Here is a 25,637-nt window from a genome sequence, read left to right as displayed (position 1 = left end):
TCTGGGGTAGTTATCATCAGAAGAACCTTAGTCTTGAACAAGTACCTATACCAACTCACAGCAACATAGTGTTTAGTCCTAGTCTCTTCTGGAGGCTCTGACTCAAGTAGAAAGGATGCTGGCCCCAGACAATACTTACTAAAGTGGAGAGAGGTCGACTTGAATGTCCTTCACGCCTGAAGAACAAGGGGAAAAGGAAATCCTTCTAATGGACAGATCTGGGACCGTCAGGCATGATTTAGGAACTTATTCTGCTGCCAAGAGGGTCAAAAAACAGACTCAGGGTCTTTATTATTTAGGGGCAGACTAGTGACCAGTATTTGATCCTTTTTTTCTAGGTTTTTTCCCTACCTCTAAGTCAACCTCTTTTTCTAATTGATCATTTTCATTGACGTTTTTCCTATTGTATTTTTGGCGTGGTGGTAGTAAAATGTGCCAGTAAACCCAGAGGAGGTCATTCTGGCAGGGTGGTGATTATGGTAACCAGATGGGGACTGAGCAGCAGCCGCTTGTAGCTGCACCTAGAATACTGGATCACGTTAGGCAAGACTATATATCTTGAAGGATGAGTTGTTCTACAGAAAAGAGTAAGATGTTAGTGGAACTGACCTAGTTAGTCCACATCCATTTCTTGGGAATGATTCCAAAGCCCCCATTTTTTACCAGGTGACACCACTTTCAAGGCTTCCACAAATAGTTGTGCAAGGATGTGTGCATACTGCATATTTCTATGAGGCGGTCCTGCCCCATCATCCTGGCCACAGCTGACTTGAGACCACTGATCACACTGAGTGAGCCTCAGTCTCAGGAGCTGAACTAAGAGATACCAAGAGGTAAGGAGCAGTCAGTGGAGTTGTGAGGTTCTACAGAATTGGGTTCAGAGTCTGCATCATGGCAACTCAAAGGCATGAATGCCAAGACTATGGAGACAGGGCTAATATGTTACCCTGTATGGAGGAGCAGTAATGAAGAGGCCTTCAGAGAAATCAGTTCACAGAGAATAAAGCAGACACATAGATGCTTAGGTGTAAGAGAAAAAGAACAAGGGAGAGAGACAGGGAAAGAGGGACAGAGGAAGAGGGTGAGCAGAAAAGAAGGAAGGTAGGGGATAGAGACAGAACTAGACATAGAAACAGCCAGAGGCAACTGCAGACACAGAGAAAGTTATGAACTGTTGGTGACCTCCTAGACACCACAATGTCCAGCTATACTTCTTGCAATTAAATTCCAGATTTTGGATTCTTTTTTAACAACTTCTTGTTTACAGGCTATTTTAGGTAGATTTCTGATTCTTGCAGCCAAACAATTCTTGACCTAAATATCTGCTCCTTGATTGTAGCTGCATCTTATTAAATGTTTAATTTGCAACTATGGAAATACATATACTGCCTAACATAACTGGGAGGCTTTCGGGAGAGGGACTGTTTGTAACATTTAAAGACTTCCAAAAACAGACTTCGTTTTATACAGTAATAATAGCTAACATTTACTGAGCACTTCCCTTGGGCCAATTTCAAAAGCTGTGCATGAATGATCTCACCTATTCATGACAACTCTAGGTTTTATTACTATCAATCCCATTCTGCAGATATAGAAATTAAGGCACAAAGACATTAGCTTGCTTAAGGACACAAAGCCAGTAAGGGAATAAAGGTGGGATCTATTGTTTATTTGCATTAAAATTGACATTAGGAAAAAAAAAAGTATGCATTCATTTAAAATTCATTTCAGTTGATAAATTTTTGTTGAATGCCTCTTATGTACAAAGTATGGATTTAAACTAATAAACTGGTTAATGGTGATGTTACAAATATAAAGTCCTTTTAAATAATCACTATTCAAAATAAATCTTCCTTTCTGTGGTACATACACACACACACAAATATGTGCTTTCAAATTAAGTTTTTCAATTTCCAAAATACCTCCTTTAAAACAGAAGGGAATACATTCTGACAATGCTGTTTTTAATGCCTTAATCATTTCAAACTTCACTGGAATATCTGAAGATAACTTTGTGCAGGCTGGACTCATGTGAAAAGAAACCTTGACTTCAGAGGGAAGTCTACACTGATGAATACATATCCATTTAATTAACTGCAGTGTAAGTTACATGTATATAAAAAAGTCAAATGACAAGAATGAGAGGAGTTTTTCACGGAAGGTGGTGAGTAGCCAGGGATTCTGCTTCTCTTGATTTTCTGAGCAGGGTTTGTTTGAGGGCACTAATTTTTTCATCAAGTTCAGCCAGTGAATAGTTCTGCTGTAAACAACAAGAATACAGGTTGCTGAATATGACTCTGAAGTATCTTAATGCAGATAAAGTGCTAAATGAACTATAACTATTTAAAATATGGTAAATGTCTTTTTTTTCCTTCATGAGAATAATTTTTAAATTGAACTATATATGTTGACTATATCATAAATTTAAAGGCATAAAATAGGGGCGCCTGGGTGGCTCAGTTGGTTAAGCGACTGCCTTCGGCTCAGGTCATGATCCTGGAGTCCTGGGATCGAGTCCCGCATTGGGCTCCCTGCTCGGCGAGGAGCCTGCTTCTCCCTCTAACCCTCCCCCGTCTCATGTACTCTCTCTCTCACTCATTCTCGCTCTCTCAAATAAATAAATCTTTAAAAAAAAAAAAGGCATAAAATAATAAGGCTTAAATATTTCTTACTTTCTTTCTCTTTCCTAATGACAAAGCTTTCCTGGACCTCTTATACTTTGAAAGGATTGTAAAAACTTTTTCTTTAACCTACTATTCTCATAATAGTAAAAAAATTAAACTTTAGGATTAGCTTAACTGCTGGAAATTCTCTTTTGATGGGTCAACTGCAATCAACTACCTCTCCTGGAAAAAATGGATGCTCTCAAAAATTTACTCAAAATTTTACAATTAAAAAATAAGTAGTATGCTACTCTTAAAAAATAAATCAAAGGGGCGCCTTGGTGGCTTAGTCAGTTAAGTGTCTGCTTTTGGGCTCAGGTCATGATCTCAGAGTTCTGGGATGGAGTCCTGCATGAGGCAGGACTTGCTCACCGGGCAGCCTGCTTCTCAGTCTCCCCCTGCTTGTGCTCTCTCTCTGTTAAATAAATAAGTAAAATCTTTAAAGAAAAAAAAAAAAATCAAAAAAAATTTTAAAGTTTTCTCCAACTTAAATTTTACATTACTGCCATTAATAGCTACCAGAACCTCACTAATTAAGATTCAACTAATTAATATAGTAGTACTATGGACAGTGGTGGGCTGAAGTCAACCTCTGCCAAACACCCTTTTTTGATTTAGATGCTGCTAATTAGTAGTGTCAGCAAAGTGGGGAGGGGGTGGGGTGCCTGGCTGGCTCAGTAGGTATAGAATGCAGCTCTTTATCTTGGGGTCCTGAGCTCAACCCCGCAGTTGGGCATAGAGATTACTTAAAAGGTGGAGAGGGTGGGCTGGGGCGTCTGAGTCGCTCAGTCGGTTAAAGGTCAGACTCGGTTTCAGCTTAGGTCGTGATTTCAAGGTTGTGATTTCAGGGTCGTGAGATCAAACCCCAGGGGCATAGGGCTCTGGGCTCTGTGCTCAGCGGTGGGGGGGACGGGGAGGGGGTGTCTGCTTGAGATTCTCTCTCCCTCCCCTTCTGCCCCTCCTTGTGTGCTCTCTCTCAAATAAATAAATAAATCTTTAAAAAAAGGGGGGGTAAATTATCTGAGCATTTATTATTTTTCAGCATTTTGTAACTGATATATTTTGCTACAAGTAACAGCTAGACACTTTTATATTTGACCCCTCTGATTCCATGCCCTTGAAATAAAATTATTTCTTTAATTCAAATTCATAAATTTATACTGCCCTTTTTTTTCAGTCCTAAATGCCAGGGTATGATCTAAAAGCAACCAGAGTAGTAACTTTTATTGATAAGAGAGGTATAAAACTAATTAAACTACTTCAGAAGCCGCAATGAAAATTCAGTAACTTACTTGAGGTGGTTGAACTTTTCTTCTTTTTCCAGAAAAGCTCTAGATTAAAAGTAAAAAAAGTAATCAATGCTTAGAAAATTGAAACAATTTTCCTTTATAGAATACTAAACAAAATACGGAGAACCCTGGCAGAAACACAGCCCACAACTCTCCCCAAACACTAGCTGCCACTGACATCTGTCTTCTTGTATCTTGGAGGGTACCTTCCAAACAATGATATTAATAGTACACAGTAGTAACATCGAAGCAACATGCTCCTCCTGGCTCCTTCCCAGCTTCTAATGAGGGTAATTATGGAAGGAGATGCTCTGGGGTTTTTTTACTTAGTTTCCTTTTTTACAGCCTTTCATCCCAGAATACTGAACAAGTGAAGTGAAGCAGCATTAGACAGGAAAACACAATTTAGAGTACCAGGCCAAGGGGTGAAAAGACACACATGCACACAGACCGCTGACTGACTAATGATCACTGTTGCTATCTGTGCAAGTGTGCCTCTCCACGGGACTCACGGGAATGCTGATCGTACCCCACTGGTCTTGTCAGTGACTGGAATGGGCATGGGCCCAGTTCTGGCCAATGGGTAAGAGGTCTGCTGGGGATTAGGGGGAGAGCTTCTGGAAAAAACTTCCTCACTTCTAAGAGAAAGCCCTCAAAGGAGGCAGTTCCTCTGGACACTGCTGTATCCAAATAGGACCCCTGAAAGTAGCTGTCTTGCCATCTGCCTGGGGAAAAAGCCAACACCAAGCAGAACTGAGAGGGAAAGGTCCCAATTCTTTGACAACCATGATTTAGCCAATGAATCCATTACTGTGAAGGGTGTACTATGCTGAACTTGTGACTTTATAAGATAACTTGCGCACTGTTTAAGCCAATTTGAGTTTAAATGTCTACAACTTAAGCTGACAACATTCTCAGACATGCTGCTGAGCCTTTTAAACCCTGACCAAATGAATTTTTTTAGATTTTGTTCTTAGTCTCACAGAACCCCAAACTTCTGAATGGCAAATTAGTATATTGGTACATTTGACAAAGAAACTGTCAATGTAGGTGGCAAAAATGTTCTCATGAACATTTCTGACCACTGAGATTTAGAAGAGAAGGTAAAAATTCACATTTCCCTTTGTGTCAGAAGGTGTTTCAAAGAATTTCAAGGTGTGCCTCTTATCAGTCGTTACTGTAAGTGGGAAATCAGTAAGTGTTGGAATTATTAAATATGGGGGGAAGGGTGCTTATATAAACAGGTTCCTTCCTTTGCCAAACTGAGCTGGATAGCTGTGATGGGGCCCATAGGAAGGTAAAGGCTTAATGTTTAATTTTGGTGAGAAGACTCCTCAGTCTTCTACCTTCCCAAGAGGTGCCTTTTTACACGTACCTGATTAAAATATACTTCCCCCTGTAAAAACATTAATTAAATAAAATGTACTTCCCCTTGTTTGCCTAAGAATTTAGTCTATATTGATAGTTTCCATGTCACTGAACAATCAGATTATTACTATATCACAAAACCAAAGTAAAAAGTATCAGAATGAGGAGAATAAGGACATCAATGATTCAGGAACTTGAAAACAGCAAAATGGGATCTTTGGGGGCTTATTTGAGGTGTAGTGTCTTAAATATTTCTTCCCCTTTGAGTCCCATCCCACCACCTTGATTCGGATCTTCATTTCTCCCCAGTATGGACAATGATGTGTTTCCTAAACTCTCTTCCTTGATTCTAATCTCTCTCCAACTCAGACTTCATAATGCCACCAGACAGGAACCTAAATTATAGGTTTCTCTTTCTCAAAAACTTAATTGTGCACTAGTGATACCAGCATTGCAAACTGGTTAGTGTGGCCTTCAAGGCCCTCCAAATACGTTTGCAATTTAATTTTGCAGCCAGATCCAGCTGCCACCTCATGTGTCAGACCCACCATGCACGTGGACACGTACATGGCCTGTGCACATGCAGCTGACTCCCCTCTCCCTATTCTTTACAACCAGGAGTTACCATTATAGACTAGAGTGCCTACTACAGTCTATATGTTCAAAGATGAACAAGACACAGTGCCTGCCCTTCGGAGGTTCTATATGTGTGGAAAAACAGATGTGTAAACGTATGATTATAAGTGATAAGTGCTATAAAATGAACAAGGTGCTATAAAAATGTACTTGTGAAGCATATTTACTGTTTCAAGGGTCATAATTTAAAATCAGTAATTCTTTGTAAATACTTATAAAGATTGTATGTCTTAAATAGTTTATTAAGTGATGCCCTTAAAAATTTTAAAACATGACCACATTCAAATCTTTCCATGTTGAATGTGAACAGTAAAGATCTTTCCAACTATTACATTAAAAGGTGCAACAAAATACTAATCTTTGTTATAATTCCTGCTTTATATACATTTTTTTGGAGTTTTATGTCTGTTTCATAACTGAAAAGAACTTCACATAGTCTTTTTTTGTTCTATGAACCAAATACAATTTCCATATTTTTCTGTTAGCTTTTCCCTTTTCATATGCTGTGCTTCAGTGTTACCCATGATAACAAATCTCTATTCAACTACGAGTCTTCCCTGTGTTTAGAATTCACCTACATGTAAATCTGAATTAAACACATTTCATTTAAAATCTTTTCAGAGTTCAGAATTCAGTTTCTACAAAAATTCAATCCTTAAGAAATTTAATGGGCTCAAATTTCCCTTACGAACTTTAGAAGCTAGAAGACTATACAGCATATGTAGTCTTTTCTGTACACCTTTGAAAGATATGTAAAGATATGTAATTGCCATGTGTGTCCTCCCAGCACGAGGATGGTGAGAGTGATAAATAACATGCTATGTCCTCTGCAGGGTGTGTGTGTAACTCCTCTCATATGCACAGACATTCCGAGCTCTGGATCTATTGCAAGCAAGGAGTGCAGCTCCTAAAGATGGCACATTCATTCTATTATGGATGGGTGAGTGAGTGTGAGATCTTCTTTCCCTTTGGGCCTGTGCCATATTTATTCATAGACCTTGAGGGCAGAGTTAATCTGAATGTTTAAACCTTTTCAGTGTTTTGTGCTTCCTTGTAGCTCACTATTAACTTGGACATGTCATTTACAATACTAATCCAGAAGTGATCCTTCTAATCAAATATATATTGTTTAATAGAATTAGAAATATTTTTTTGAAGTACCAGTTTTATCACAGGTATGGCAACCTAACACATCCAGGCCAATTCTATTTACATTTGTAATGCTTCCTGCTGCTGAACAGTCTACCAAGTTGTAGACTTTAGGCCTCTGATAGTCTTAGTGTTCTTCCCCATTCTGTGTTTTAACTATCACCTCTACACAGACTCTCCCAGTTATACAAGTCCTACTCTTGAAAAGCTTACCTGACGGTTCTATCTGCATATCCTGACAGGACTTTAAATTCATATTTTCTCCCCAAGTATCTCCCCCTTCAGATTTTATTTCTGTCAATGATGGTATATAATTTTTCCAATCAGGAAGTGGACTCACCCTTGCTCTATGTCTCTTTCCACAGCCAATCAATTATCAGTATTTGTCAACTTTATTTCCTATCATCTCTTGTGTTAATCTTTTCTATTCTCACTCTCTTGTCCTTTGTTTAGGATATCACTTCACTCTAAGCTAGTATAATACTGTCTCCTTAATCTTAGTCTCTCCCTTCTCATTTACCTTCCAGAACAGTATTAGATAAATCTTCTAAATAATTTGCACAAGTTACCTCCCTGCTAAAGTGCTTTCAACAGCATTTAAACTTTAAATACTTTATACTTCCGGGTATAGTGTTTAAGGTCCTCTATAATCTGACTATTCTACCTCTTTAACCAAACACTCTAAACATTCTATGCTATTTATAAGAGATCCCCCAAAACAAGATTATGATTTGAAGGGCTGTTCTTTCGTTAACCAAGTTCAATAATAGGTAGATGTTAAGCTTTATAAGTCAAAATCAAAGAGATTAATGAAGGAGCAAGATCTCTCTGGAGGTATCTAATACTAAGATACTCTCTTGTAAGATCAATTCTATGTTAACAAGGACTATATTAACAAAGTATGAAATTGAAATAGAAAAATAACCTGCTAGGGATTACTTAATGAAGGCAGCTTGAATGGGAACAACATACAGTACACTGTTACAGGAAAAAGCATAAAATCTTTATCAAGTTTTCTAGGAAGATACATTCAAAGAATAATCCTAGAATTGGAAAGACCTTTGTAATTATTTAGTACAACCAAGAAATCTTCTAAATTAGACAACTGAAAGCCAAAGGAACTTTGTGACTTACCTACATTTATACAGCTACTTCATACATGGTTTCTGAAACTAAATAAATGCTAATAGTTACTGAGGTTTTACCATGTGCTAGGCAGTGTGTTAGGTGCTTGACTGGTATTATCTCACTTAATCCTTGCTTCAGCCCTTAGAACTTTAGTAAACCTCATTTTACATTTGAGGGGAATAAATCACTAAAACTCTTTCTCTAAATTTTTGATCTTTGGGTTTCACTGCTCACATTTGTTATGTAACCTGCCTTCTTCATCTGGAAATACTTCTTTTCTGTACCTTACTCTAATACCCAATTTGCCACTTCGGAAAAACTAAGTGCTATACCTAAAATAATTTTAATTATATTTTTACCAGTGACTTGTAATGATTCATGCTAACATGAGTTATTTTACATAGTTTTTCAGATAGCAGTTTTAGTAAAATTTTCACTAAAAATTTAGTAAACTGGGCGCCTGGGTGGCTCAGTTGGTTAAGCAGCTGCCTTCAGCTCAGGTCATGATCCCAGGGTCCTGGGATAGAGCCCCACATCAGGCTACTTGCTCAGCTGGGAGCCTGCTTCTCCCCTGCCTGCCATTCCCCCTGCTTGTGCTTGCTCTCTGGCTCTCTCTGTGTCAAATAAATAAAATCTTAAAAAAAAAAATTTTTAATTAAAAATTTACTGAATTAAAAAATTTTGTTCACTTTACATTATTTAGTTATGGTGCTGCTTAAAAAAAAAGAAAACCAAAAATAAGTAAAAATTTAAAAATACGCCCCCCCCCCAAAAGAAAACCAAACCTCAGAAAAGGCAGGTGTTATGTATAATCACCCCAAAAGACTGAGGAAAATAACACAATGACCTCAGGATCACTTGTCTAAAACCTGCTAATATGACAAAATAGAGACTTATCAGCACAAAATTGTTTCTTAATGTTCTTGGAAAAGGGGATAAGAATGAATGAATAAATAAGTGCTAGAGTTGAGGAATTAGACAAATATTGACTAGTCTTTCAAAAAGTTTGTTGGTTAAGGTAAAGAAAAAGGGTGGCAGATGGAGGTGTTTGTTTGTCTAGTATGGAGGAGAAGTGCAAACATGTATGAGCTGAAGGAAGGAGTCTGTGGACAGGGAGGGATTAAAGAACCAGAAAGGATAACTGACAGAGCAGGGTCCCAGAGGAAGCCTTTGTTCTACAAGATAGCATGGTCATAGTGACAGGATTGACAACTACATAGGCTGATTTATTATGCCATGGAAATGGCTCAAGTTCGAGAATTTGGGTGATATATAATAAAAGTACCCCCTTTAAAATAATTATGAGTCTTATAAATATAATACTCGGAATCAGTTTTTTAAAAAAACTAGTTAACTCCCTACATAGGACTATGTTCATCGTTGAATTATTAAAACAGTGTTTCGCCTGTAGCAGATAAATGAGTGAACTGTGATAACGATGAAGCATCGTAAAATAAACTATTATATTTTTAAAGACACTTATACTTACTATAGATTGAAAATATTCAGGAGAGATTCCTTCCAGTTCAAGGATTTTATCCTCAAGTTTTTTAATTCTTTGGTAAATGTCTCTTGGCACTGGACCACCTAAATACATTAAAAAAAAATTCTGAGATACTATTGAATAATTCTTCTTACAAATTTTATTCTTAAAATACCATGCAGGGGCACCTGCATGGCTCAGTCTGTTAAGCAGATGACTCTTGATTTTGGCTCAGGTCATGATCTCAGGATCCTCGGATCGAGCCCCGTGTCAGGCTCCCTGCTCAGCCAGGAGTCTGCTTCAGGATTCTCTCTCTCCTTCTGCCCCTCCCACTGCTCTCTCTCAAAAAAACAAAAACAAACAAACAAAAACATGCAAAGAAGATACGCAGAGGAATGGGAAATATTTAAGCTTGAGAAGATAATGAACAAGAGTAAAATAAAATGAAATCCTTAGCTCACATTTTCAATATTATACATTATGGGGTATATTATTCTATTGTACCGCTCCTCAAGCCCCATTTATGCTTCCTGTTTTGCCAGGAGTTTTATTTTATGTTAAATTCATTACAAGCTACTGAAGAGTTCCTGTACAGAACAATTTGTACTTCTGATAGAATATGATAGTTCCTTGGGAGGAGAAAAATGCACAGGGACACCTAACAGTTCAATTCAGTGACTGCAGCATGTCTTTATCACTTTCTTCAATTTATATTTCTCCTTACATGCCACATTTCCTCCTTTAACCTAAAAGAATAGTAAAGAGGAGCTTTATCATAATTCTTAATTAACAAACTTTCTGTGGAGGGGGAAGGTAAATTAAGGTTATTCAAATTTCAAGGTTATGATTATATTCCAAATCCTCTTATTTCTTGCACCGCAATGTGACCATTCTGTCTAGACCCCCACCAACTCTGTATGGATACTACAACCTTCAAATTGGTCTCCTTGTTTCTGCCTTGCTCCCAGAGTCTATTCTCAACACAGCAGTGACCCTTTTAAAATGTAAAAGTCAGATAGTGTCATTTCTCTGCTCAAAACCTTCTAGTACCTTTGCATCTCACTCAGGTTAAAAACCAGAGCTTTTACAGTAGTATCCAAGGTCCTACACAATTTGGACATTCTCTCCACACCCTTATCATTCTAGCCACTTGATTCCTTTTTTCTGTTATTCAAGTAGGCCACGTACTCTCACCTGTGGTTCCTCTGCCTCCATATTCACAAGGCTTGGTCTCACCACCTTTAGGTCTGGGCTCAAAAGTTACCTTATCAGCAAGGCCTTTTCTGACCACCCTTTAAAAAATACCAGTGTTACAACCACCCCCCTCCCCTGCAATCCCTATCCTTTCTCTAATTTTTTTCCAAACCATTACTACTACTGGATAGTCCTATATTTTGTTTATTTATTGCCCATTTCTCCACTTTAATGTAAGCTCCAGGAGGGCATAATTTTGTTTTGCTCATTGCATATGGCTGTGCAGCTTGTGCACTGCACAAACCTAGGAACCATCAGTTCACAAACTACACAGGTGCTTGATATTTACTAACTGAATGAATACATAATTAGATAATCATTATTCAATTAAAGCATATGGGCAAATTTTCATATCAAAAGTATCAACTTGTTAAATACGAAAAATCTAGAAGTAGGTTTCTTTTTTGAGAATGTTTACCTTAGAGTCTGGGTCATTTTTGCTCTTGAGTAAGGTAAAATGAGTAACTTATTCATCTTGCTGCCCTCTTTACCTAGAATGCCCTATGGCTCACCTCTGTATCTTTCAAGAGCCAGTTCAAGCTTCACTGATTCAGTGAAGCACTGCCTGAAATCTCTTCACATGGAGGCTCCTTGTGCCCCACCATACGCTTCCTTCATAGCATAACATTCCACTTCAATATTATTCTTTCTTCCAGATTATAAAGGTCTTGAAGCTAGGGACCGCAACTGTATCATTTTAGTATCCCTTGTGTCTAAAATAGCACTTGGCATATAGTAGGCATTCAAAAGATATTTTTCATAATTAACCACCTGATATTATTAGACTTTTTTATATACAGAGAGAGAGAGCCCATGCAAGCCAGGGGAGGGGAGAGGCAGAAAGAGAGATGTGGCTGGGGAAGGGGGATCCCAAGCAGGTTCCATGCCCGGTGTGCAGAACCTGACAGGGCTCAATCTCACGACCCTGAGATCATGACCTAAGCCAAAAATCAAGAGTCGGACGCTTAACTGACTGAGTCACCCAGGCACCCTGATACTATTAGACTTAATAAGCCAATCCATCCTTTTTTCAGCGTTTTTTTTTTTTAATCCATTTAGTTATGGGGGAGAGGATTAATTTTTAATGCTAATCTCTTATTACCCTTGAAGTTTTACTCAGTCTCATCTTCTTTTACTTCCACTCAGCAAATACTCCAGCTAGACTGGACTCAGAAATTCCCCAACCAGATTTGTGTGCCTTAGTGCTTTTTGCAGATGGTATTCCCTCTTTTTGGAATAATTTGCTCCTGCCTGCTGACAAATTCCTACTAATCTTTCAAGGATGCAAATGTCACTTCACCAGGGATACCATCTCTTGACTTCCCCTGAAAGAGCTGAACACTAACTTTGTGTACCCACTGTACTTTGCATATGATCTGAAAAGGTGAAATGAGCTCATTTAAAAACTCCTGAATACCTGTTTTGTGCCAGACACTGCACTAAGCACAAAGTTAATGAACATGAGTTTGCTCTCGCAGACATTACTACCTATCAAGGGGAACAGACATTAAACACACACAACTGTGATAACTGCTATAAAGGAGGGCAGGGAGTACCAGGTACTACTGAGACTACATGAAAGGGGAGTCCATACCATACCAGTCTGGGATCAGGAGGGGAAAGTGTGGGCAGGAGAGAAAGCCTTGGTGAAGGCCCTAGGACAGCAAAATGAGTGGGAGTTGGGAAGCCCAGAGATGGGGCTGGAACTATAGATGTAGATCATGCTACTTAAAATTAAAATCCCCTCCCATCCCAAGCTCCTTTCTCTTCTCTTGGTCAAGCTGCTTTTTATCTGTAGTTCTTCTTGTGTAGCATATAATTTATATACTAGAATTTTTGTTCACATGCATTCTCAGTGCCTAGAATAGCACCTGGCTTATAGTAGGAACTTAATACCTATTTGTGGAATAAATGAATAAATACTAAGTTTGGTATGCACATAAGGGTAACAGGAAACCATGAAAGAATTTTTAGCTGGGGAGTAGCAAGATCAGTAAGATCAGAACTTCAGGAAAAGCAGTTTGGCCACTGGTACAGAATTGGTCTCGAGGAAGAAATCTAGGGGCAAAGCAACCAGCTGATATCCTTCCATCAGTCCAAGGCAGTGAACACAGTGACTTCAACTGGAGTAGTAGCTGTGGAAGTAGAAAGAAATAGGTAGATCTGGGAGATATTTAGAAGACAGAATCAACAGGATCTGGTGACTAAATGGGGAGGGAGACTCAGGCTTTGCAGCCAGTTAAGACTGAGGTTTGATTTCTACTTGTCATTACTACCTTGGGCATGTTGCTTGAGCTCTCTGAACTCAGTTTCTGTATCTGACAGTAACAGCACCAACAACTCACAAGGGTACTGAGGGTACTGTTAAGTATTAAGTTAGTTGACATGTATCAATACTTTGAGAGTGACTGGCACTTAGTATTATTCGATAAATGTTAGTTCACTTCCCCTGTGGCATTTACGGATTTATATGCTTATTCTGACTGAAAGATCCTTGAGGACTAAGATCACACTTAGCAATACTTTGTACCTAGCACAGTGGGTGAGAAGAATGAGACACAGTCGTGGTTAAGTTACGAAATTGGTGGCAGGAAAAAGATTACATTAATTTTCAGCTGTGACTTAAACTGAGAATGTCAGGACCTATTTGGAATCTATTCCCATTCTACTAACAGTCTCAAGCTGGTGAGAAGTGTAAGAGGAGGAAGAAGAGCATAAACACATGAACTGTGGATTCCTTGAGAGTAGGGACTATGCTTATTCATTTTTGTACCAACCAGAACAATGTTTTGTACATGGCAGATGCTCAATGAAAATTCTGTAACTAAATAAATTGGAGTTTAACTACTGACAAAGGCACATTTATGGGGCACCGCCCAGCATTCCGCTTACCTGTCTGCAATCTCAAGTGAGCCTCAATATTTTGTAGTCGTTCTTCGACAGCCTGATTACCACAATCTCGGAGCAAGCTGTTAGGTTTATGACCTGACCCTTGAATTCCTTCAGGTCTAGTCTGTGGTCCATATGTATTCACAACTCTAGAAACTAAATTAAGAAACTTTTGAAATATAAATTTAATAGGCTTAAAAGTCAGAAATTCTATCTCCCTAACAGTACTTCATATTTTTATAAAATCCATCTGACCATCAAGCCAAGTACAAAGGCAAGACTTTTTATTTTGTTTTAAAATAAACAAAATTTAGATAGGAAGTGATTTCTACTTCATTTTGCTTATAATCTAGAATAAGCTTCTGACAATGGGATGAAGGTATGTAGTGGATACTTACCTTTTACATGACTTTTAAATCCCGGGTAAGGAGTAAAAACGGCATCAGTTCTTGCACAACTGTTTTCTAAGGAGAATTTAGATGAGTATAAGTTTAAGTATATTCTTAACTTTAAATGTATGAGATTTTGATAAATTTCCAATAATTCATATTAACATACTACTAATAAGAGAATTATTTTAAATAATAGTAATTAAATCACCATCTCATACAGGATAAAATATAGCGAACTTTCCCCTCTAAAATTTGTAATCTTTAATCTTATCTAATTTTCAGATTTGTATATAGAAAAGTCCTTAGCATTAAATGGCATAATTTAATTTTTAATAAATACTAATATCCCCCCCAAACCATCTGAGTCTTTGGAGAAAATACTTTATATTTTATAGAGAGCATTTTATTTCTAAGCCAAAGAGACATTATTCCCTTTATTTCATCATAGAAATAAATAGAACTCATTACTTTTACTGAAAAACCTTTTTTAAAAAATTCAACATTTTAGTATTATTTATTGATCAAACTAAGGATCATCTAATAAAAAGGATTAATTATACATTTAACACATTTTTATTTCAGAACTCCACACAAAAGAGATCTTGAAACCTCAAGAATAACACATACTTTTCCACTTTATTTAGGTTTCCAGTGCTCATTTTAAAAAATCTCTAACAAAAGCTATCTATCCCTTTCCAGACCACTCTTTTCAAAAAATGCAATTTTAGGAAAAATAAGTTGTAAAAATTTGTTCCAATTTTTTTCTAAGTTGAAAAGTATAATTTTTTTTTTTTCAAATTAGGTATCAACAAATAAATTACAAACCCAGGGGGAAAACTGGAATAATGCTAACATAATATAAAAATGTTTCAAATATTATAAAATATTTAAAATGACATTAAGTAAAACTATGTATTGCAGTAAATTTCTTGAAAAATTCCCAATTTATAATAAAAAATAGATGGTAAAAGAGATACTGAAAGAAAAATTTTTTTCCCTATGGAATTTAAAAAAAAATCTATTGTTTATACTTAAGTCAGACTGACAGGTATCAAAGGAATACACTAACACATTACAATATATTCATATTTTTTTCAGTCTAAGTTTCCTTAATAGTTCTGCTGACAAATCAAATTATGTGAATATAATTCCAAATTCATCTTTTATATATAGATACTAAACAGAATCATTTTCTTTTTCTTTCCTTTTTCTTTTGAGACACATCAATATACGTTTAAAGGGCCATCACTTCTCCATTCTCTTTTTACCATCTCATGGGGCTAAGGGTTAAAAAAAGAAGCTATCATCCATTCCAGAGTTATATTCCAAGTATATAGATTAACTGACCCATCAGTGAGAAATTCAGCATGGTGTGAAGACAGTGAATGTATGAGTGCTAGTCCCTGTCCACAGCAATTCTTGCTAGCACTGTTTTGAGCCAGCAAGGGACTGAATGGGCCAAGGAATCCTGCTGAGCATTTCAATTCTTGTCAATTTCTATCCCCTGGTGGTTTATAATAATAGAGTTAGCAGGGAGAACAGAGGAATAACATTAGTGACACATGTGCTTGCTCCCTCAACAAACCCTTTCTCACGGGTTGCTTGCGGTTGGATGGATTGTAGTACCTGAGATTATGCCACTACTGTATCTGTTCTAAAAAGCTAACAGGAAAATATACTAAGTCTAGAGAGGTGCATGTATAATGTTAACAGGAGAAAAGGCTGAATTTAGGACCCACTTGAGCCTGTATTATTTCATTATTAAGAGAATCAGTGTACCAATATAAGAGTCAATTCTAGGTTCATCTGACAGTTCTGTATTCATAATAATTAGCTAAGAGATGTTAGAGGCAACAAGAAAAATGTTCATTCCAATTAGGAACTCTTCTCCATAATTTTTTCTAAGAACTACTTGTTCTGATTATTACTATGATGCCTGAGTAAGATCTATGCCAGTGTTTTGCAGTATTCTGTATTCTGCAGCATACCTGCAGATCTGTAAATACACTATAGCATCAAGTAGAGGAAAAGGAGAATCTGATGAAAAACAGCAAATGTGTACATTATGAGAGAAAGGAAAAAAGCATAAGACACCACAGTCTTGATGACAGATTGCTTTTATCATGACAGAAAACATTTCAAAAAGCTCAGGAGTAGTGAGAAAACTGCTCCCTCTTGAGGAGTATTAACTTTACTAAGTTTACTTATATATTAATACAATTTCAAAAGTACACTTACAGGCTCGAAATTTATATAACTTAGTTCCTTCTTATTAGTGAGACTGAAAAATGCTGCCACCCATACTTCATCTTCATTTCCCAAAGAAACTTTAAAAAAGAATCTTCACCTGTGGTAAACATTAGCCCTTTTATGTCTGCATTTATTAGATTTTTGCTAACCAAAATGAAACCCATTTTTAAAATTTTTTTTTGAAAATTTTTATTTTATTATTTTTTTATTTGAGAGAGCGAGCGAGAGAGCACAAGATGGGATAGAGTCAGAGGGAGAAGCAGACTCCCTGCCGAGCAGGGAGCCCATTGCGGCACTCGTTCCCGGGACTCCGGGATCATGACCTGAGCTGAAGGCAGCCGCCTAACCAACTGAGCCACCCAGGCACCCTGAAGCCCATTTTTGCAATGTAGTCTTATTAAATAGAATTTCTGCTGCCTGTTTCTAAATAAACCTGTTAAATAAATTGTGATTTAATGTTACTCATTTTTAAAAACAAATGAAAAATCAGAGCAACTCTAAAAACTGTGCTTAAAATCCTATGAAAACTAACTTCTTCCAGGTAGTTACCTTGATTACAATCAATAACATTGCAAAATTCCCTGACGTTGTTTTCATTGATTTCAGCTTGCTTTCTTTCAATAAATGCAGATATTCGTCTGTCAATCTATAAACAATAACGCATGTTTTAACAATTTGAGCATAAGATTTAAAATAATACTCTTCCCCCCCGCCCCCAATAAAACCTTCTTACTTCTGCTTTTCCAGCCTTTATTTGAACTACTTCTGGATCAAAATGGATCTGTGTCTTTTTCACATCTCCTAAATCACAATCTTTGTGCTTTTCTTCCTCTTGTAGGTCACTAATGGGAAATTTGGCATTTACTTCATTCTTGTTCCCCGTTTCTGTTTTTTCTATCTCTCCAACAACAGTTGTATTCTCCTCTTTAATCAGAGGCTGAAGTTTTGCTAAAAAAGGCTGAGAAGAACACAATTCCATCTGCAGAGGTTCAAACTAATCAAAATTAATTACACATTTAACATTTATATAAATTTCTGCTAAGTAAACACATTATTTAATATCAATTAACTACATATAAAATGTTGGCATATCAGGATACATAGATCTGATCACATGTAAGTGTTTGCTGTTCTCTGCTATTGTGACATTATCATTTGGTATAAATCTGTTAAAAAAAAAAAAAAGAAAACCTGAGGAAATTTAAAATTTTCTTTGAGGGAATCATTCTGTCACTCATCTTCTATTTTGTGCCAAATCAAAGCCTCAGCCTCTGGCACCAATGCCACTTAATTAACATGTCATTCAAATGCCTCCTCAGAACACTAAGGCTTAGTATTTTTCCTCCTTAACATGAGAGCCAGTGCTCTCACTCAGCAAAGCCCTGCATTATCACTGTATCACTGGAGATTCTCCACTTGAAACTGCAGTTGGCCAAAGTGAATGAGAGAGCATAGACATGAAATATATAGGTGTTATGCTGAGTGAACACTCAGGCTTTTCCTGACATGGCAAGATATCTTCTTAGGTCATGAAATTAAATTTTTAAAAAGAAAGTGAACAAGGAAAAAAAAAAACTACCAAGATCCACAGCTGAAAAGAGATATATGCCTATCACTATACTAGAGGGGGTTAAAAAAAAAACAACAAAAAACAACCCTATTGTATAATGTAAATTATACTACTCACCTCCCTCCCCCATTAATCAGGCCTCAACTGAGTTCTGTCGCTCATTATTTCTGTCCTTTAATATTAGGGTTAACTATTTCAACATGAAACAATTAAAATTTCCCGTAAAGTCACTGAACAGAGGGCTGAAAATTAATGTTTATTCCATTAATCAAAGCACACCCATACTTGTCAATGTTCCAGTTATTTTTTCATACCTGTACTTTTGCTTCCGTTATTTATTATACCAGGTACTCTTCTGAAACCTTGTAACATCTTAATAGCAGTAAAATGACCAATCCAAATAGTTCTTCCACTTACCTTTTGACACTCTGTATTTTATACTTTGATTAGAGATAAACTGCAAACTTACAATTATAATTGCAGAGATGTTCAATTGGAAACCAGCAAGGTCATAATACTGTTCAATTACTGAACTGAAATATTAAAAAAATATAGCAGTACTATTATAAATAATTCAGTGTTGATTTCTAATATAGAGGATGAATTATTTCAAAGTGTTAAGAAAAAGAAAAGATAAAATAGTGACTGGCTACTTACTAAGATGAGACATTAATGTCACAGAAATTACTTTCTTTTTAAAAACTAAGCTGAAACTGTTTAATTGCAATAGACACTCCAGGATGTGTCATGCTGGGATAATGCCACTTCTTGAACCACTGAAAGCACTCCATGAGCCTCCAAACTCACCCAAGGCATGGAATCATTATCATAGCATGACACACACCTGCCGTGTCTTATTGCTTAATTATAACCCACCATAGATGCAACTGTATTGAATTTTCAGTGCAAGTCTAGAATTGAATAGAATTGCATTCATTCAGTTTTCATACCACATCAGCCTATTGAACTATATTCCTGAGACTGTCCAGATCACTATATAAACTAACAGATTTGGATCTAAAGTGGCTGAAGTAACCTTTTATTGATAACACTATTAATACAGTGGTAAGAACTGACAAATACTCTAGCTTATAATTTAACTATCATTAATTTCTATTCTCAACACTGACTTAACATTTTTAACAAGAAATTTACCTGTAAATATAAAACATGATGCTCAAGTGCACTAAAGAGCAAAGCGGGCTGGAATGCCGAGAGGCTCTGGAGCTTGTTCCAATCGATTGTAATTTTCACCACATCATCTCTGAGGTTAAGCTTCAAAGGGGCAAACCAGCAACATCACAAAAATTACACGATTAAGCTGTGTATATGGGATGTCACAAAAATAATATTTCTTTAGAGTAACATGCCTATTCAGCTCAAAGTTATCAGATTTTTAATGATACATTAAAATGCTCTACCTAGTTACCATTTTAAAAGGCCAAGAAAGATGTAATTTTCGTAGAAAAAAAAACAATGATATCTCATTCTAATTCTATTCTTGGGTCTGTGTAATGGGACCATCTTACAGGTGAAACCATCCACGAAAGATGGAAAGATGAGGCTTTTTTGATACTTCATTATCTAAAACCTTTGGATGAGGGCCAAGTATTTCTAGCTCAGACCACTAAACAGAAGGGGCAGGCACATTTAAGAAAGTTCTGATATAAACATTTCTTTTTGTTAAATATGTACACAAAGACATAACTGATATATATCACTCTTCTGATGTTTTCTGAATCACATTTTTATCGTTTCCAACTTTAACCAATTTTAAAATAATTTAAAAATCAACATTATTCATACATATTATAAAGCCTAGGGATAAATGGCAACGTGTTTATATACTTCAAATAAAAAACTGTAATCTAGCTGTGGAAATCTGAAAGTGAAAAACAAATAGTCTTCCACAATAGTGAAATAAATGGTCAGAGACTGAATGGAATGGCTAGATCTTTCGCTAACTAGTATTTTCTAATACTTGTGAGGGCTTGTCATATAAAACTTCTTATAAGTTGGCTATGTGTGACCTATTAGAATAAATTATATACAGAAAACTACCAAGAACCCAAATATAAAATTAATATCAAAATCAGTGAAAATTTTAGAGGGAAAGCCTCCGTCTCTAGGCTTCCAAGTGAATAAAAGTGAACCTCCATAAACTTTTCTAGGTATATGTGTTTATAGCATACTATAAAGATATATTGCACGGTAGAATTAAGTTTATTTTTTTTTCAGAAATCGTTCATTAAGTCATGTTTTCTACAAAATAAAGGCAAGTATTACATTAGTTCAAATACAGATGTTATGAGTTGTGATTATAATAAAACAAAAAGATGAATCACTGTACAAAGAACCAGAGATCCAAAGTTACCAAAAAAGGCACTATACTGAATACTATATGACAAAAATTTACCACCCTTTACATGAAACAAGAAACATTAAAAATCTATATCCGATGAGTATAAAGAAATAGGAAGTCTTGGATAGGCTGCACTGGCAAAGATTAGTTTATAATCACTAAGGTTTTACATTAAGAATACTGCATTAATCTTAGTTTATATTAATGCCCATAAAAATTTCATTAGACAACAACTTATGTATGGAAGTAAACTATTACTGTACTTCTACAGTCCTCTAAGACTGTTAAAATCAGTTGATAACAAATTTATGAATAGAGTTTAGGGATAACACAGACAAATCCTCAACCAAAGTAAAGCATCAAATTTTTTGAGAAAATAATAACTTACAGAAAATAAATCTTAATGTTGGGATCATATTCTTTCAATTTAACATAATTATGTAAGACTTTCAAGCACAATTAAAGATACTTGGTTTTTTTAAGAAAACCACATAATAACGATATTAATGAACTTTAAAATTATCCCAATATATCCAACTATTTATTCAACAAATTCCCTATTAGTAATATGAGTTCTATGCATTTTTACCCTTTATACTTGTAATTGTAAACCATTCACTCAAAAATGTAGTAGTCTGACATTAATAAGGACTATTTAAATATGCGTTTTCAGTAAAAACTTAAATTAATATGAAAATCCAAGCTAACAATAAATAATGCTTCAACTTGGTAAAATGAGCCATGCAGAGGCAAGCAATAAGGTTAAAACCAGTAAATTTGAAATCTGGGATACTTTTTAACATTCAATTTTATGTTTCCTATTGAGGAGAGCCAACAATATAATGATACTATGCAGAATGAAATTAAACGTATGGAAACTTTTTTTTTTTTTGAAACTTACATTTAAAAAAACATCCTGTAAACTTGTTGCAAAAGTAAATAGTGATTTTCCTCCAGGGGCAATTTTATAAGTATTGTGGCTTTCATTCTTATCTTTTAACAATACATCTCAAAATATAAAGAGTAACATCAAAATGGTTAGTATTTAATCGATGAGACAATGATTTAATTTTTTGACACTTATATAGATGGCTCCTTCACTGTGTCATGTAATCTTTCCAAATATTTACTCCAAACATTTTTGACAGGTGACATAATCACAAAATATGTATTAAAATTTGTAAATGAGTTTTAAAAATTCAGTATGCAATATATTTCAAAAGAAATGTTTATTTAATGTTACTTTAAAAAATATCTTACCACTGAAAATAAAACTTCTGTAAATTATAGGTGAGCATAAACTTTTTTCATCCTGACATTAAAATACAAATAAACCTTAAAACTCCAATGTCCAGGACATAAAACGTTCTTAAACCGTTAAACCATTACAGCTGTTGGGTGATAAGACTAAAATATTAATGTCCCCAGGTCTTTAAAAAATTTTAGTAAGTCCATGGCAAACAAATGAGTTCAAAAGTTACAACTTTTAGCAGATTCTATTAATAATTGTTCTGTTACACCAAACAAAATGTTAACTTAGAGTAATGCTTTTTTTAAGTCACGACAAACATACAGGATTTTAAAAATACTGAAATAACCTTTTAAAAAATTTATTCTCCATCCACCCACGGCTTTTCAAAATACTTTTTTTACAAATCAGACAAATGTTCTGCTTTCATAAAGGAAGTTAACATTATCTTTGACATAAAAGTCTGCTGTGCCTACTACATGCACTAGTACCAACCCCATAACCAACTTTTAGAGCTGGAAAATATTCCAAGATACAAGAGAAAAGATTTCCTTTTTAAAAGCAAACAAACTTATTTTCAAGTTGTTTCTCATTTATAGTATGCTTTGCATTTTACTTCATGAAACGAAGTAGTGAGTTGATTGGAATAGAATGTATTAGGAGTACTTTTATTTAAATCCAATTTATTATGACATTTCTGCAGAAGCTGTTTATCAGCCAGTTAAATTAGTTAATAATTAAATGACGATTAAACAACAGTTCTGATGCAAACTGTATCAACCATGGATAACTCATCCAACTTTATGCAAGAAGTATTTACATTAATTCCTTTTATTTTCCTCCCCATATGAAAGGGTAAGAGATGCACACAACAACCAGAAGGGAAAAAAAGAAAGAAACCAAGTGACTCCTAAAAGCAAATCACCCAAAAAAGGCGGGGAGAGCTTTTCCAAAATTCTCAGGCCGTTACAAACCTATCAATTTCTATAATGAATTCACTGAAGGAAAGGGGATCGTGAGCGCCAGGCACCTTCCAAACCCACAAAGCTTTTTACACGTCATTCTCTCCAAGCCTGTTCTTCTCGGAGCGGGTTTTTCACTTACACTACGCTCTCTCACTCTTGGGGAGAAGAGTTGCAAGGAAATCTGATCTGCAACCCATCCTGAACTAAGCCCGTACGGCCATCCTCACTCCGACCGCAGACTGCTGGGCTCGGGCTCCTCCTCCCGCCTCAGCTAGTCTGTCCTTATCCCCGGCAGCCCTCCGCAGCCCCCCGGCAGCCCTCCGCAGCCCCCCACCTCCGCTAGAGGAAAAAAGGGGGGAGGGGCCGGATAGTTCCCATACCCCTATTCCCACAGATCACCACTCACTTGTCCCACCAGGCTATGCAGAGAGCGAAAGAATTCGCAGAGCACCTCTTGGGAGAGATTAGGGCTGCAGCTCCGCTCCAGACTCCTGTCACCACTGCTCGAGCGACTAAGCTCAACGGCAGCAGCCATGACACCTTCGCAGGCTACCCCCGCCACCACGAAGTTGTGCTCACAACGCCCCCTCCTGCTTTCGTCGCTGGCAGATGACGTAAAAAACACAGCGTCTCATTTAGACCGGGCCTTTGAGGACCACCTCTCGTTATGACTGACAAGGCGGTGCACCAATCAGGTGCAGCTATATCGTCACGCCAAGGACCAGGAGCGGGTAATTGCTGACCTGAGCGAGGCTGTGTACAGCGTTTGGGATGGTGATTGGGGAGGTGGTGTACTGAGGGTTAGCATCCGAAGCCTATCTTGATTTTTAGATGTTACTTATGAGTGTTGGTAAGAGGAAACTTACAGTTAAATGTTAGAGTTTTAGAAGTTAAATTTTTAAATTAAAATTTTTAACATGGCGCTGTGTAGTGGTTTGAGGAAAGATTGCTGGTCGGGGATGCAGCAGTATCCACATCTGCTTGTAAACTTTGGAAAACTCTTTCACATAGAATTGTCATACTTAGAACATTTCACCTTTACAGGGTTGTTTAAAACTTACATAAATTAACGTCACTAATTTTTCATGTGAGGAGCGGAGGATATGAAAGAACAATAAAATGCCCTACTCTTCCTCGCGTACTATCAAGGGAATGACATTAATTACTTTAAATCTGCAAAATAATTATGTTAAGTTTTAAAACGTACATCAGTTGCTATTCGTATCTGGGTGATACTGTAGAGACACTCGCCCTAAAGCTTTCAAAGAAGTCAGACACTGTCAATACGATTCTCACCGTTTAACCCAAGTAAGTAATTGCATGCGACACAGTATTTGAAACTAGAAGGAAGACATAAATCCGAAGTGAAATTTGACAACGTATTATTCATCAGATTTATTAAAAGATATTTGAAGGACTTTTATAGTCCCAAGTCTAAAAAGTTTTGTTGTCCAATTGAAAAAAAATAGAAGAATTTTAAATGTTAAGCTCTATTCCAAAACAAAACCCATCAGTTCATAGATAAGGGATGAGATATTTAAAATTCTTAACCCTAATAGTCTAATGCATTTACAGTAGAGGAAGCAAAGGTGGAAACTTGCACAATATGTATTCTTCAGTTTTAGAGTAGGCTGAATGAAAGGAGCAGAATAAGCATCAAGGAACTGGAATAGGGGCAGTAGAGATAAAAGAACGCCTTTGACCTGTCCCTAGGGAGCCTCTTAATTAGGCTTTCATTTCCAAAGATCACCAGGCTTGACAGGGTCTTGAGAAATCTTGTCTGTTCCCTTCCTCACAGCAACATATACAATTTATAATCCCGCCTATGTCTAGAAACATGCAGAAAAAGATTTCCCAATATGTAATCCCAAATTGAGCAACCTTCTCACTCAAGGCACTCATCTCCATATCTAACTAAAATTCATGATTCTTTGCAGTGCTAGCAAATTTTCTTTGCCTCTGGTTCTCTTTTTAGAGGAGAATAATTAAAACAGTAACTAGAATTTTTTTTGTAACAAATCAGCAACCAGTTTCAGATCATTTGTTTTCATCTAGGTGTGAAGGTTTTTTTGTTTTTGTTTTTTACCTTTTTTTTTTTTTTTTTTTTTACCAATATTCAGGACACTGGTAGGAAACAGTTGGGGACGTGCTTTGTATATTATAAGAAGACCATCTTTAATAAGGCACTGCTCATTCCTGTCTATGCCATCACTGATTTTGAAATTTCAAGTGTTACTTGTTCCCTTGAGCCTCTATTATAGAAATGATGGCCATTTGATTTTTATATAAGTTCTCTATGTAATTCTGTGTTTTGATATCCAGACTTCCACTTATATCTTCGTATTGCTTACTGAGATAATACTTGGAATTTAACTCTTTTATGCATTATTTCTACTTTCTAGGGACCTTTCTTACTTCTTCCTGATGCTTATTACCTTCATTTTAGAAAATTTCTTATTTTCTTCTATTTGTCTTAAATAGAAGAGTTCATAGGCTGAAAAGATGTGGATTTCCTTGGGCTAACTTTAAATAGAAATATGTAGATAGTAATGTATAACAAAAATATGATGAAAGCTATAACATTTAGAAAGGAAATAAAGGAAATAATTTTCCCCTTATAGAAGACTAATTATAGTTTATAAAGTGGGTTCCTGAAAAATCTGCTACCTGGCAGAAATGATTCAAAGTGTTGGTCTTAGCATTACCAACAAAATTAGAAATACTGTCCTGCAAGTTTATGATAAGAATTAACTGAGAGGAGGGGCGCCTGGGTGGCTCAGTTGGTTAAGCGACTGCCTTCGGCTCAGGTCATGATCCTGGAGTCCCTGGATCGAGTCCTGCATCGGGCTCCCTGCTCGGCAGGGAGTCTGCTTCTCCCTCTGACCCTCCTCCCTCTCATGCTCTCTGTCTCTCATTCTCTCTCTCTCAAATAAATAAATAAAATCTTAAAAAAAAAAAAAAGAATTAACTGAGAGGATAGAAAGTATAAA

The 25,637-nt window shown here is 36.3% G+C and overlaps 1 protein-coding gene across 12 annotated transcripts; it reads right to left on the bottom strand.

Annotated features, from left to right (window-relative positions):
* Nucleotides 1-379: 379 nt before the first annotated feature.
* MBIP (MAP3K12 binding inhibitory protein 1) lies at nt 380-23,260 on the bottom strand. Of its 12 annotated transcripts, XM_034993328.1 has the most exons (10): nt 23,054-23,245; nt 19,227-19,346; nt 18,541-18,604; nt 17,235-17,459; nt 17,051-17,147; nt 14,258-14,323; nt 13,863-14,015; nt 9,723-9,820; nt 3,956-3,994; nt 380-2,260 (listed from the first exon to the last, which is right to left on the bottom strand). In XM_034993328.1, exons 2-10 carry the CDS (start codon nt 19,241-19,243, stop codon nt 2,153-2,155), a joined length of 867 nt encoding a protein of 288 aa, XP_034849219.1. In that variant the 5' UTR covers nt 19,244-19,346; nt 23,054-23,245; the 3' UTR covers nt 380-2,152. The 12 variants fall into 12 exon arrangements, with proteins under 12 accessions (XP_034849219.1, XP_034849212.1, XP_034849211.1 ...); XM_034993321.1 differs by lacking the exon at nt 18,541-18,604 and having other exon boundaries at nt 380-2,257; nt 17,235-17,480; nt 23,054-23,258; XM_034993320.1 differs by lacking the exon at nt 18,541-18,604 and having other exon boundaries at nt 17,235-17,480; nt 23,054-23,257.
* Between the last annotated feature and the right edge of the window lie 2,377 nt (nt 23,261-25,637).

The sequence above is a fragment of the Mirounga leonina genome, unplaced genomic scaffold (assembly GCF_011800145.1).
Source record: "Mirounga leonina isolate KUSES-001 unplaced genomic scaffold, KU_Mleo_1.0 Mir_82, whole genome shotgun sequence".
Taxonomy (NCBI): domain Eukaryota; kingdom Metazoa; phylum Chordata; class Mammalia; order Carnivora; family Phocidae; genus Mirounga; species Mirounga leonina.
Note: the sequence above shows the minus strand (reverse complement) of the source record. Positions and strands in the feature narration are given on the sequence as shown.